General features: G+C 43.1%; 1 protein-coding gene across 2 annotated transcripts in view; it reads left to right on the top strand.

Annotated features, from left to right (window-relative positions):
• The window catches only part of TULP4 (TUB like protein 4), a 164,114-nt gene that overhangs the window by 22,328 nt on the left and 126,452 nt on the right, over positions 1-15,334 (top strand). For both annotated transcript variants that reach the window (XM_076333777.1, XM_076333778.1), the window contains exon 2: positions 11,366-13,659. In XM_076333777.1, the coding sequence (XP_076189892.1) occupies positions 13,408-13,659 (252 nt within the window). In that variant the 5' untranslated portion in view covers positions 11,366-13,407. The remainder of the gene's footprint in view (positions 1-11,365; positions 13,660-15,334) is intronic.

Below are 15,334 nucleotides of genomic sequence, written 5' to 3'. Positions count from 1 at the left end.
TAATTAGGAACTAGCTGGAACTGCTGCAGGCTCGAGGGATGTTTGCAGGCTGCAGAACATTCCTATGGGAGAGAAATTGCTCTGTAATTACAGGCAAGGTCAGCGCAGTCAGTTCAATAGAAGAGATGGTAAGACCTGGGACTCCCTCCCTTGAAGATCTTTGAATGTCATTAACGAGACACAGTTGTTACCACTTTTTAAGTAAATGTCCCCTGAAGTACACATTATGTAAGTGTTCTCTGTGCTGGGAGGATTGCAGCCCTTTCTTGAGAGAGAAGATTCACACTTGTAAGTGAAGGGAATTTCTTGGTCACGCTTCACATTTCTTTTAATCTCTAAAGATTCTGAATGCTTGTTTCAGTGGTGTAAATCTCCAACTTGTTTAAAAGGCTAATACATGCTATTTGTACATTTTTCTTTTCTGCAACAGGTCTTTCAACGTCTGTCTGAAGTATTTCAGCCCACTTAAATTTATTTGAAAATGAGGCATATTTTCATGGCTGATGGGTAGCCTTGGCTCCAGGACATTGTGGTAGCCATCTTGAATTCATCCTCAAGAGACAGACTTTGCTTCCCTCCCTTCTGAGGGCAAACCCTGGAGTTCAAAAGTACTCTGTGCCCAAAATTTGTCATCAAAAGCCTTCAAGTGGCAATACTAGTTGCAAGTACTTCTCCCTTCTGTTTCTCACTTGTGCGGTACAGTTCCACCTTCTCCATTTTTGCCAGTGCAGCAACAGACCACACTGGGACTGTGTCAGGGATTGATTCAACTTAAAACAAAAAGGAAAAAGCTTTTGAGCACAGTTCAAACTGATTGAAATCTAGGCTGCTGTGGTGCCATACCTCCCACCCCCTTTCTTACATTGGCAATAGTGCTGCTGCACTTGCATGGTGGGTTCACTAGGGGAAGCTCCCTTAAAATCGATTGCTTTTTTTGGAGGGCAAGTTTTAGGCAAGATCAGCTTCCTGAACTGCACGATTGGAAGAGTGCTGGCGCTTGTGTTAGGAGAGGCTGGAAGGGTATGGCTTGTCACAAGGGAAGCTCAGTGTGCAGATGAATCTAGCAAACCAGATTTATATTGGTTAAGCTGTTGTGAATCTTCATTTCTAAAATTTTTAATTGGATCGTTTTTCTGACGTAGTTCGAGTGTAGCACCTTGAATGATCATCCTGGCTTAAGTGAGGGGCATGGTGTGCCGTGCTAGGGGTTGAGAAAGAAGTGATGAGGGCTGTGGGAGCAGAAATATCTTCTATTTGTCTTGCAGCTGAATGCTTTGTATTGTGAAGTCTAGCCTTCGATTATTTTTCTGGCTTGCTTCCCTGCCATATAAGCATAACAGATCTAGCATTATTTGATTCAGAAATTTCCCATGAGCGTGTTTGACCAATAACTGATTCAAGGGACTTGCAGGAGTTCTTCCACAAGTGGATATAATATTTATTCACCTAAAGTATATAGTTGCTAAAGAAAGTGTTTAAAAAAACAAACCAAAACCAAACAAAAAACCACACCTAAGTTAGGTATTCTCTTTCTTGCATGTTTTGGTAGGTTCTGTTTAGCCCAAATATCCTTAGTTTTGGGGCTGAGTCTGTTCTGCAGTGCTTTTATCTTTTCTAACTTCTTTTCCCTGTGAACAGCATAACTGTTTACCTCACTTCCTCCATAGGCAGGGTTTTTAACAATTTACTGTATTTCATGTCTTCAGGCCTCCACCTTTTGGAGAATGTGTATAAACTTGGCAGCTCACAATTAATAGCTTCTAACAGTTTGCTTAAGGACCCTTGGTGTTTTTCTTGAAAATATTTTTCCTGAAGGCATTTTAAAATTTGTTTCTTGCTTGTTCTTCTGTATTTTTTAATTCAACTCCCATTTAGTCTGATGGTGTAGCATCGAGCATTGAAAGTGGAGTATATATAATAGTTCTAGAAATAATACAAATATTTCCCTTATTTTTCATAGAAGACAACTATACATGAAAAAAGATTTTGCACTTTAAAAAATATATACAGCATACATATATTGCCTTCTTCCCTATTACAAGAACCCAGGAGGGTCATTCAGCACATCAGAAATGCCGATCAGCTACTACTATTTTTTATTTTCACTTTTCTGAGAGTGTAATTTGGTGGAGGAGATGGTTGTAAGTTTGTCGGAGTATTGCATTGAAATAACTTATGTCAGTATTCACAATGAATGTCTGCTGAACAGCCGCTAATACAAGCTTTGCTTCTCTCAATATGCCAACAAATACATTTTCTGTCAGTTTTATTTGCTTAACGGTATATAGGTGCATATAACTAACATTACAGTGTCTGTATTAATGGGCTGGCAGTTATCACAGTGCCCGGCGTTACACCTTTGCTACATATCTGTTTCTGTGCAGCTATGCTGGGGTTACGATATCTTTACATCTCTGATTAGCAAGACTGACTGTCTTGCCCAGGCCATGCAGCTGTCCCTGAAGAGCTTCTAGAATTACCCAAGGACAAACATTGTGGAGAGAAAACCATTTAAGAACAAACAGAACAAAAATCAAGCATCTTCTAACTTTTTTTTTCTCTCCACTCTTCCTTCATTTTTCTAGGGGTGAAGAACATTTTTACAGCCACTGGTTAGCTTATTGGTATTTGTTTAGAATCGTCCTCCAAATGAATTTTGTATTGTTGCATAATAGGAAAGAAAGGTGTTAACCTCAGTGACATATACCACAATGGAAGGTGAATAATGCAAAGATAATTAGAAGAGATGACTGAAAGAAGAGGAAAACCAGTACTTATTCAGGTCAAAATTACATTTTCTCCCTATGGAATTGGCTTTTTTAAATGGGAAAAAAATCCTTTTACCTCTAAACCAGTTATCTTTTCTTGTATGTATTTTCTCTATGTACTTCAGCCTTTTAGGAATTGAGTAGTTAATTTTTTAAAAATAATTTTCTTTCCTTTTGGATAGGATTATTTAATAATTTATGTTACTTTATAGTTTGGTCTAAATAAACAACAAAATGTGTCATCTTGCCAGCTTCTAGCTCTATAGTATTTAGCCTGTAATGTAGTGACTGTATTACAGAATGTGCCAGTTTTGTAGTATAGTGTTCAGCAGTAACCTTGAAGGTTACTCCCACAGTCACCATTTAATAGCTGATGGGATCATCTGCTATCAGCTTGTGCGGAACCAGTTGTGGTTTGATCCCTCAGAACAAAATGCAAGTTCGTGGCCTCGCATTTTTTAAAGTATCTTGCTATCTTTGTGGATACTGGTGTATATTTTTTTCCTTCTTAGACTGTAAAGGGAGGGAAAACTGCAGTTTCCTTTGACCTCATGCAAGCTTGACAGGAAGGAAATCTGGCTAGGCTGAAAAATCCTGAAATCTGGTAGCCTTGACTTTTCAAAGACTCTGTAGCTTACGTTTTTTTCCGTTAAGATGTTTGGGCAGTCAGAAACTTCAAAATGCAGGCTGTGAGTCCTTTTTTGTTTCTTTTAAGATAATAATTTAGAAATAGTGTATACTCACCTGAATTTTCCTTCTCTGCTTTCCTTCTCCTCCCGGTGTCCTTTTATCCTCACCTTCAGATACTCTGCTCTGGAGCCTTGAAGAGTGGGGTTTTGAATAAAAATAAAATGCTGAAGAGCTTGCTGCAGTATTGGTACACATGGCTGTGCATGACTTCCTTCTGTCAACAAAAGAGACACCTCAATGAAAGATGCATGAGAACAAGCAAATATTTTTCTGGTTGCCCAGCTGTGGCTTAACACCTTACACTTTATATAAGTTAATAGAAACAGTTAGGAGATAAAAATGAGTTAAATATTGACACTAAAATATGAGAGCCACTGTTAATAAGCTCATTTTTTAAAATTAATACCTGAATTTATTTCTATAATATGGAAACATAACTTGTTACTGGTTTTGCATTCGAGAAGAGTGATGCTTTCAAAGCAAAATCAGATAAAATACTTGTGGATCCTTCTTTCCTGTGTCACAGGTCTAATATGTTTTTGTCTCGTTAGGTATCTGTACTTAGAAACGTGTTACATCACTGGGCTTAGACTCAAAACAGTGTTAGAGGATGCGTTCAAGTAGCATCTCCCTTTGTTAAAGGGAAAATCCAGAGCAAAGGTATTTTCAGCTACCCTTTAAGTGAAAGTAAAAGTATCAACTGCAATTTGTTGATATTTAGTGTCCTAGTAGTGCTAGAAATAATTTACCAGCAAAAATGAATCTTTTTTCAGAATCCAGTGTACTTCTATGATTAGCCCTTGCCCTGCTCTGAAAGAAAAGATGCATAAAGTTTGATTATAAAAAATCTGCAGTTAAAAATTTAGTTTGGATGAGTTTCATCGGGAAGGCCAAGTTCTCTTTATATGGGAGCCCAAACTGAATTCAGACTAGTGGTAAGATTGTGCAAGTAACACCTAGCTCTTCTATAATGCTTTTTATCCTTGATTCTTACACATGGTTTACAATAGAGGTAGTAACCATTACCCTTGTGTTTCATGGTGGGGAAAAAGAAGGCAAAAAGCTTGGTTTAAACATGTGAAAAGGAGCAGAATTGTGGGACTGCTGTAATGGTAGAAGAAGGGTGGGGTGTCTAAATTAGTTACTGATTTTCTTGAGGGAAGACTAGCATCTGAATCTTTTAGTTAGATTATTTCTTAGGGTACACCGAGTGTGTGGAAATGAAGGAGAGGGGAATGGAAAGAATTAAATCTTAATATGTAATATATGTAATCTTAATTCAGCCTATCTTTTGAGTGACACTACAGTCTTAAAAGTATTTTTTTATCTTGTCTACTGAATGCATGTACAACATAAAGGAAGCGTTGACCCTCAGTGATTTAAAGGTAAAATATTCTTATAGGGTGTATTGTATTGAGAGAGAGGTATTTGAATAATGACTGACTTTATTCCTTTTGTAGTTATTTTAGATTTTCATCTCTCCCTGACCAGCATTCCTAATGCAGTTAGGATATTTTAAAGAGGAGAAGTCTTTGGTTTGTCTAATCTTGAAAGTGATGGTAAATGGGACTCAGGTGAGAGAAGGTTATTGGCCAAGATGCAGAAGAGTCCTTTTCTCAAACTTGTTAATTTTATATGCAGCGACTAAGGACAGAAATCGCATACAGATTTTGTGCAAAGCCACTGCATCTATAGTTGTCTGTATTTTAAAATCCACTTGTAAAGTCATGGTACTTGCACAGTTCAAACAATTCTGTTTAATGCTTAACTCATGCTGCTCTAACTGTTTCAGAGACTTTCTGTTTTTTTTCAGTAAACCAGGTTTTTTTGTTCCTCTGTAGGATTAGTAAAAGCTTGCATCATAATACACATGCCGCTAATATAAAATGTCAACTCTTGAATGCAGATGTTTGTTAGGAAGACCCCAGTGGCTATGGAAATAATAGCGCTGATCCTTGACAGGATCAAGTTTGCTTATGGGATAAGCACAGAAATTATTCTTCATACCGTTGTGTTCTGAAAGTTTTTCTGAATTTTCCTTTATATCAACTTTCTTTGGACTGTAATTGAGAAGCACCATAAATCTGGAAAGTCTAGGTGACATTTCTCATATCCTCATCATGCTATGATGAAAAAAATGGGTAGCAGCCATTATTTTAAAATCTTTCATTAGTTGTAATGCTGAAAAGTCTTGCAGCGACTCACCAAACCTCATGGACAGTGCTCCTGATAAGTGTGCTAGCTGAATAGTGTTGCAGACTACTTTATGAACCTGCCTTTATATCTATAAATTTATTTTCTTATCTTTTTCTCTTTTAAAAAAATTCTTATTGGTACATCTATGCTAGACTGAAAGAAGTGGTTAATTACTCGAAATGTGAGGTTAGTACGGTGCCGTATGTAATATAGACAAGACCATTTTTATAGCTCTGATGAATGTCATGAATGCAATTCTTAATTTAAATGAGCTCTCTTTAGCAGCAACTGTATAGATGCAGTAACTGTGCATATGCATGCCCTTCAGCTACAACTTCTGGAATATCCTGGACAGCCTTTTGCTTGGTCTCTTCTACTCTATTTACACTTTTCTGTATATAACTGAATTTGGGCAATTTTTTCCCCCTTTTTCAAATGGAGACTTACACAGGATTTGAGTAGTCTTTAAAATTAATCTGTATTGATTCAGACTTCTAAGCTTTAATTTTGGAGTACCTTAGATCTCTTTAAAGCAGTAATTTAAGACCTGGAGGAATCTTCTCATTCTCCTTTGAGACTGATAAGTTTAGCACTGTACTTTCATGGTTTGGAGCGTCGTTCATATGAGGAAAGTCTGAGAGAGCTGGGACTGTTCAGCGTGGAGAAGGAAAGGCTCAGGGAGATCTTTTCAATGTGTATAAACACTTGATGGGAGGAAAGGAAGATGAGGCAGCCAGGCTCTTTACAGTGGTGCCCAGCAACAGGACCATAGAATCATAGAATCATTAAGGTTGGAAAAGACTTCTAAGATCATCGAGTCCAACCGTCGACCCAACACCACCATGCCCACTAAACCATGTCCCTAAGTGCCGCATCTACACGTCTTTTAAATACTTCCAGGGATGGGGACTCAACCACTTCCCTGGGCAGCCTGTTCCAATGTTTAACCACTCTTTCAGTAAAGACATTTTTCCTCACGTCCAATCTAAACCTCCCCTGGCACAACTTGAGGCCATTCCTCTCGTCCTATCACTAGTTACTTGGGAGAAGAGACTGACACCCACCTCGCTACAACCTCCTTTCAGGTAGTTGTAGAGCGCGATGAGGTCTCCCCTGAGCCTCCTTTTCTCCAGGCTAAACAACCCCAGTTCCCTCAGCCGCTTCTCAGAAGACTTGTTCTCCAGACCCCTCACCAGCCTTGTTGCCCTTCTCTGGACATGCTCTAACACCTCAACGTCCTTCTTGTAGTGAGGGGCCCAAAACTGAATACAGTATTCGAGGTGTGGCCTCACCGGTGCCGAGTACAGGGGCACGATCACTTCCCTACTCCTGCTGGCCACACTATTTCTGATACAGGCCAGGATGCCATTGGCCTTCTTGGCTGCCTGGGCACACTGCCGGCTCATGTTCAGCCGGCTGTCAACCAACACCCCCAGGTCCTTTTCTGCCAGGCAGCTTTCCAGCCACTCTTCCCCAAGCCTGTAGCGCTGCATGGGGTTGTTGTGGCCGAAGTGCAGGACCCGGCACTTGGCCTTGTTGAACCTCATACAGTTGGCCTGGGCCCATCGATCCAGCCTGTCCAGGTCCCTCTGCAGAGCCTTCCTACCCTCGAGCAGATCAACACTCCCACCCAACTTGGTGTTGTCTGCAAACTTACTGAGGGTGCACTTGATCCCCTCATCCAGATCATCGATAAAGATATTGAACAAGACCGGCCCCAAAACTGAGCCCTGGGGAACACTGCTCGTGACCGGCCACCAACTGGATTTAACTCCATTCACCACAACTGTCTGGGCCCGGCCGTCCAGCTAGTTTTTTACCAAGCGCAGAGTCCACCTGTCTAAGCCGTGAGCTGCCAGCTTTCCTAGGAGAATGCTGTGGGAGACAGCGTCAAAGGCCTTGCTGAAGTCCAGGTAGATCACATCCACAGCCTTTCCCTCATCCACTAGGTGGGTCACCTGGTCATAGAAGGAGATCAGGTTGGTCAAGCAGGACCTGCCTTTCATGAACCCGTGCTGGCTGGGCCTGATGCCCTGGTTGTCCCGCACATGCCTTGTGAGCGCCCTCAAGATGAACCGCTCCGTAATCTTCCCCGGCACCGAGGTCAGGCTGACAGGCCTGTAGTTCCCCGGACCCTCCTTCTGGCCCTTCTTGTAGATGGGCATCACATTGGCAAGCCTCCAGTTGTCCGGGACCTCCCCCGTTAAGCAGGGCTGCTGATAGATGATGGAGAGCAGCTTGGCAAGCTCCTCCGCCAGCTCCCTCAGCACTCTCGGGTGGATCCCATCCGGCCCCATAGACTTGTGAGCATCCAGGTGGTGTAGCAGGTTGTTGACTGCTTCCTCTTGGATTATGGGGGGTTCAACCTGCTCGCTGTCCCTGTCTTCCAGCTCAGGGGGCCGAGTACCCTGAGGATAACTGGTCTGCCTGTTAAAGACTGAGGCAAAGAAGGCATTAAGTACCTCAGCCTTTTCCTCATCCTCGGTGACAATGTTTCCCCCCGCATCCAATAAAGGATGGAGATTCTCCTTGGCTCTCTTCTTGTCATTAATATATTTGTAAAAACATTTTTTGTTGTCTTTAACGACAGCAGCCAGATTGTGTTCTAGCTGGGCTTTTGCCTTTCTCATTTCCTCTCTGCACGACCTAACGAGATCCCTGTACTCTTCCTGAGTTGCCTGCCCCTTCTTCCACAAGTGGTCAACTCTCCTTTTTTTCCTGAGTCCCAGCAAGAGCTTCCTGTTCAGCCAGGCCGGTTGTCTTCCCTGCCCATTCTTCTTATGTCATATGGCCTGCTCCTGTGCCTTTAAGACTTCCTTCTTGAAGAACGTCCAGCCTTCCTGGACCCCTTTGCCCTTCAGGACTGTCTCCCAGGGGACTCTCTCAACCAGCGTCCTGAACAGGCCAAAGTCCGCCCTCCGGAAGTCCATGGTTGCGGTTTTGCTGGCCCCCCTCCTTACTTCACCAAGAATCGAGAATTCTACCATTTCATGGTTGCTAAGCCCAAGATGGCGTCCGAGCACCACATCTCCCACCAGTCCTCCTCTGTTAGTAAACAGCAGGTTGAGCGAAGCACCTCCCCTGGTAGGCTCACTTACCAGCTGTGTCAGGAAGTTGTCTTCCACACACTCCAGGAACCTCCTAGACTGTTTCCTCTCTGCCGTGTTGGTATTTCCAGCAGACGTCCGGGAAGTTGAAGTCCCCCACGAGAACAAGGGCTAGCGATTGAGACTTCTGCCAGCTGCTTGTAGAATGCTTCATCCGCCCCTTCATCCTGGTTGGGTGGTCTATAACAGACTCCCAGCAGGATATCTGCCTCGTTGGCCTTCCCCCTCATCCTTACCCATAGACACTCAACCGTATCATCATCACAATCATTGAGCTCTAGACAATCGAAACACTCCCTAACATACAAGGCCACCCCACCGCCCCTCCTTCCTTGCCTGTCCCTTCTGAAGAGTTTATAGCCATCCATTGCAGCACTTCAATCATGAGAGTCACCCCACCATGTTTCTGTGATGGCGACTAAGTCATATCTCTCCCGCTGCATAATGGCTTCCAGCTCCTCCTGTTTGCCGCCCATGCTGCGTGCATTGGTGTAGAGGCACTTGAGCTGGGCTATCGATTTCTCCCCCAGCATTGGCATGCCACCCCTCGGCTCATCTCTAGTGAGCCTGGTTTTATCCCCTTCCCCCTTCAAAACTAGTTTAAAGCCCTCTCGATGAGCCCTGCCAATTCATGAGCGATGATCCTTTTCCCCCTGTGAGACAGCTGAACTCCGTCTGTCACCAGCAGGCCCGGTGCTGTGTAAACCTCCCCATGATCAAAAAAGCCAAAATTCCTCCGATGGCACCAGCCCCTGAGCGACGTGTTGATCAGGTGTGTTTTCCTGTTCCTTTCAGTATCCTTCCCTGCCACTGTAGGGATAGAGGAAAACACTACCTGTGCTCCTGATCCTTCAACCAGTCGCCCCAGTGCCCTGAAGTCCCTTTTGATCACTGCAGGACTTCTCTCTGCAACCTCATCACTGCCAGCCTGTATAACCAACAGCGGGTAGTAGTCGGAAGACTGTATCAGACCAGGGAGCTTCCTAGTAATGTCTCTGACCCAGGCCCCAGGGAGGCAGCAGACTTCCCTGTGGGATGGGTCTGGTCGGCATATTGGGCCCTCTGTCCCCTCAGAAGGGAATCGCCTATGACAATTACCCTCCTTTTTTTCTTAGCAGCAGCAGTCATAATGCGTGGGGCTGACTGCCTCACCCTAGGCGACCCCCTGGATGGACCCTCGTCTACATCCTCGTTTGCCTGGCCCTCAAGTTCCAGGGCCCCGTATCTGTTCTGTAAGGGCAACCAGGAAGGTGAGGGAGGCCGGGTGGGCGTTCGCCTGGCACCCCGAGCAGGGACCTGTTTCCATTCCCCCCTATTGCTTAGGTCCCCTCGTTCTACCTGGTGGCAAGAGGGCAGGGGATCCTCTGCTTCTTGTGGAGCCTCCATCTGCTGCCTTTGCCTCAGGGACGGTAGGGTGCGGCTCCACCAATCTATCTCCCTCTCACACTCCCGGATACTCCTCAACCTTTCCACCTCCTCCTTCAGCTCTGCCACCAGGCTGAGCAGATCATCCACCTGGTCACACCGCACACAGGTGGTGTCTCTGCTGCCCTCCGGTACAAGTGACAGCCTCAGGCACTCCCTGCGGCCAGAGACCTGGACAGCTGTATGCTTGCGTGAGGGCTCCGTCTGGGTCGCCATATTCTTTCTGGCGACGGCTTTCGGCCGAGTGGAAACCATAGCTAGTCCTCTTCTGGGAAGGCGACGACTACTAGTTGAGTTGGCCTCTAGAGCCAGGAGGGGGACCATACCTTGCCCACTTGCCTTCCCTGCACGCCCTGCCTGCGTGAACTGCCGCGCCATGCCCTTCTGACGTGCCACGCCCTGTTTGCCCACCCTGTTCGCCGTGCTCCCGGTCGCTCGTGCTCCCTGGGGGCTGCTCTTGTATGTGAGCAGACCAGAGGCAGTGGGCACAAACTGAAACACAGGAGGTTCCCTCTGAACATCAGGAAAGACTTCTTTACTGTGAGGGTGACTGAGCACTGGCACAGGTTGCCCAGGGAGGTTGTGGAGTCTCCATCCTTGGAGATATTCAGAAGCCGCCTGGATACAGTCCTGGGCAACTGGCTCTAGGTGACCCTGCTTCAGCAGGGTGATTGGACCAGATAATGTCCAGAGGTCCCTTCCAACCTCAGCCATTCTGTGATTCTGTTTGTGTGCCTCAGGGTCTAACTGTGTCTGCTCTATCACTGAGACCTCCCTTCCCTGCCCTCGCTCCGAAGTTGTGGAATCTTTAAGAGTTTGCCCCAGTGACTGTGGCCAAAAGAAACTTCCTTTCCCTTCCCCCCCCCCCCCCGCAATGTGTCCTTCCTGGATATATTTCATCAGTTATACAAGTTAATTGTGAAAAGTTTTGGGAACTTTGGAAGTTAAAAAGAAAATTTTGTCGTTCGTATTTGTGTGTGTATCAAATACATATGTGTGTGTGTCTGAATACTGCAGGTATCTATATGATACAGATATTTTATAGGAGTCCAATATAAAATCCTTAATCATAATGCTTTGATTACTGTAACAATAGTCCTTGTATCTTTTAAGTCATTTTGTGGCTTATTTTATTAACTTTTTTTCTTTTATTGTATGTGTGTGTGCTTTGTCTTGCAGAGTTGGAAGAATCCAGGGATTTCAAGCTTTGAATGATGGGCGTCTTACAGGATTACCACAGCTAAACTGAAAAGGCAGATGCAGCTCTGAGTACCAGATTGAGTGAGCTGGTGTGTGCACTGCATGTACATGAAAACGCACATGTTTTTGTCATCACATAGACTTACTCTTGCATATTCCTGAGAGCTTTGCAATTGATGAAAATTAATTTGAGAACCAGATGGAGCACCTTTACAGCACAGGAATCAGTAACCCATGGAAAGACACCTGCCAGTAATGTTCAACTTTCCACATGGTCTTCACTGGTGAAAAAAGTTTGCAAGAAGAGGAAGAAAAAACACCCTCTGCACAGAAAAAGCCTAATAAATACCTCCACAATCTAAATCAATAGCTGCGAGGGAAACAGAAGAATACAGAGGGTAGAGGAAACGGATTTTGTTATTGCAGAGGAATAATGTATGGTCTTTGGCACGTTTTGCTTTGGGCTCAATAGGTTGTGAATGGACTAATAAATCGTGACCATATGTTGAGTAATGATGACTGGAAGTAAATAAGTTGAGGAACTATGGGACAAGTCTGGGCATTGAACTGAGCAAACCTCGTCATCCTTCTTGAGTTAACCAGGTCATCAAACTTGCATATTCTTTCTCCCTCTCCTTTTTTCCTCTTTTCACTTAGTGTGGTATAAATACTAATTAATTGAGCTCATAAATGTTATTCAAATAAAACGATTGGAATACTTCATATGTTTCCTTCTTGTACAGCTGCAAATGTTGTGTCTGGAACTATGAATCTGTGCTGTAGACAAGCATCAAGAAGGAAAGATCCGATCAAACAAGCAAGGAAAATACCTAGAGAAATAGTGAACCCAGGAAGTCAGATTTTTAATGCTGCTTCTCTTTCTTTTTTAGATGATTATATTTCTTCCTTCCTTGAATTTTAGAAGATTTTTGAAAGAGTGCTTACTTGATGTGCTTTAATTCTGGCATTTGTTTTTTACGGTAGGATGAAAAGTCTGTGATTCCTTGTAGCAGAAAAAAGGGAAAAGTAAAGGAAAAACAGTGTGACATTTTAGCCTGTTTTGAAGGAGAGAGAACTTCATGGTTCACCTGAGGCAAACTTATCTGCTTTGAAAGCTAAAAGCTTTAGAGCATTTTTGATTCTGCTATAAATGAAGAGGGGGTTTCTTTTTCATTCGTGTGTGGCAGCAAAAAGTGGGAAAGCAGGCAAGATAGCGTGATAAACAGTTCAGGCTGTGTTGGGTCTCTGGTGGAAAAAAAGTGCTGCAATGAAAATTGGATTGGCTTTGGATTGCAAAAACTTTTGAGTCCAACGAGCGGTTCAGTACCAAGAGGGATTTCCCAGCTGGCCTGGCACACCAGTGCCTGCACAAGTTCGGGTCTGTTGTTTCGCACGGTTTGTGTGCCTTTTTTTCCCTTTATGCAATCTCTTTCAGCTTTAGCAGCAGAAATACATCAGATGGAAAAGATATGCCAGAGGGCAGCTTGGAAAAGATGAATGTCATATATATACATATATATGTATGTGCGTGTGTTTAAATTTCTGCAACTGAACTTTTGAAGAAAATCTGACTGGAGGAAATCTTAAAAGCCTTAAGTTACTTGAAACCTACACATTTGCAACTCTTTGTCTCTGGAATTGCATTACGCTAAACTGGAATCTCAGGCTGTATAAAGATTATATCAAGTTGAGCAAAAAGATGACTTAACCATTTCTTGAGCGCCTCTTATGAAGTAGCTGTTTCTCCAAAGGATAAGTGCACCCTCACTCTACAGACTCAGAAACAAAAATGAACCTGAATTTTTTTTTAAGTGTTACTTTTTCTTAGCCAACTGCCATCATCTTTTATAGAGGAATTTTTCACTATGCATTTGGTGGATATTTATAAACACTGACCCCATCCTCCTCCCTTTCAATGATCTATCCCAGGTCAGTCTTATCAATAAAAAAAAAAATTGATTTAAATTTTGTGCACTAGACATATTACTTTCTTATGTCAAAAAATAAAATATTTAAAAAGCATGTATGCAGCAGTGGAACATGGGCCTGTTCTTTGCAGCGATTCCAACATCCTCTGCCTCTCCTGGAAAGGGAGAGTCCCCAAAAGTGAGAAGGAGAAACCGGTGTGCAGGAGGCGGTACTATGAGGAAGGCTGGTTGGCAACAGGCAATGGCAGAGGAGTTGTAGGCGTCACTTTTACTTCCAGCCATTGCAGGAGGGACCGGAACACCCCTCAGAGAATCAACTTCAATTTGAGGGGCCACAACAGCGAGGTAAGCAAAATGTGTGTTACACTTTAAAGGAAATGATAGCAATTTTTTTTGTGTAGTATTTCTGCTTGAAATTTGACAGGGCGGTATGAAGGAGGCTCAGAACTGACCCAAATGTGATTGGGAACTTTCTAGTAAGTTCAAGTGCATGAGGCTGATGATGGAGAAGTTCTCTGGAAATGGGTGTGGTTTTGGTTTGGCCTATTTTCTCCTTCATTCCCCAGCACCTCCCAGTTTCTGGGCAAATTCAATAAATGTGTGTTAAGGGAGTTAAAAGTTGTGACAATTGACTGCTTTTACAGTGTTAAAAGTCTGGCATGGAAGACTAATGGAAAGGCAGGGGAGTGGGAGAGGAGCTCAGTTGAAATCTGCCAGTTTTTCAGAAGCTGCAAACTGGAATGGCCCATGGCAGGGGATAGCTGTCGTCTCTAGAAAAACTTTTTTGTTAGAAAAAGGGGCAAGTGGGACTTCTCAGAAAAAATGTTAAGATGCCCTGCAGTAAAATACTGTAACTTCAGAGTGCAAGGCATTGTCCTGACTACAACGATACAAAAACTTTTCCATTTATTTTTTCTGAAAGGGATAAATCTGTTGGTAAAAGCTGGTATTTCAGCTGTGCTTTACCATCTTCCTGGCACCTATCTCTTTCTCTGCATGATGCTTCATGGAAAGCGCAGATGATGCCCAGTAGCATACAGAGTGTCTTGAGCTTTGTTTGTTTCTGCTTTTTAGTTAGGCTGTGTTTGGATGTGCTCTTTGAAAAGTATCTGTCCAAATCAAAGCTTTGCTCTTAGGTTAGTGGATGGAATGACATTGTATGTACTGAAATTAAAACCAAAGATACAATGTGGTTTTTCTTCTCTTTTGTGCTACTTACTCGTTGGGACTCTAATATACGTTGCCCTTTTGACATAAGCCGCACCAAAGATTTAGAGGTGGGTGGTTTTGGTTCTTGTGTTAACATTAATAACAATCCTCTTCTCAAGGAAAAAAGGGAGCAGGGGATAAATATTTAGTCTTAAATAATTGCTTCCACAGACTTTGTCTATATGCAGGCGCATGGGTGTATTGTAAATTATACAGACTTTTATATTTATAGACAAGAGACAGATTCATGTATATATTTGTATCAGGTTCATTCAAAAAATTACAGCCACCTTTTCCCAAAGGGAAGAATGATGTTTGAATCCAGCATTTTGTTTTGAGCCATCTCTAGTTGTCAGTGTAATTTTCAATTGCAAACTGTGTTTTATTTTTAAATGTGTGATACAATGATCACTTTTTATTTCTCCATATTTTCTTCCTTAACTTTTCCGTGAACCTGGGCACCTATTTTTCTCCTTTTGCATAATATGTGTCTTTGAAACAATGGAGGAAGTGGTGCTTATGGGAATGTGAAGTCTTGTTGCAGAACGTGGAAATACGAGACTAGGTTTAAGTATGTGCCAGTTAAGTGGAGAAGATGCTGATGTGCATGCTGCCCCTTGGTTTTGGCTAGTTTTGCTTTGTTTACTCAGTTGGCCATTAGATTCTCTTTCTGGGTCACTGCATCGTTGCTGTGTGGACTGAGCTGTGCTGTTTGCGCATCTTTTCACCTAACAGTGATTGGCATGAGAGAGACTCTCAAAGGAAAATGTTCTGCTTGAAATTTTTTTTTTTATTTGGGCACTTAAAATGT

The sequence above is a fragment of the Aptenodytes patagonicus genome, chromosome 3, assembly GCF_965638725.1.
Source record: "Aptenodytes patagonicus chromosome 3, bAptPat1.pri.cur, whole genome shotgun sequence".
NCBI lineage: Eukaryota > Metazoa > Chordata > Aves > Sphenisciformes > Spheniscidae > Aptenodytes > Aptenodytes patagonicus.
Note: the sequence above shows the minus strand (reverse complement) of the source record. Positions and strands in the feature narration are given on the sequence as shown.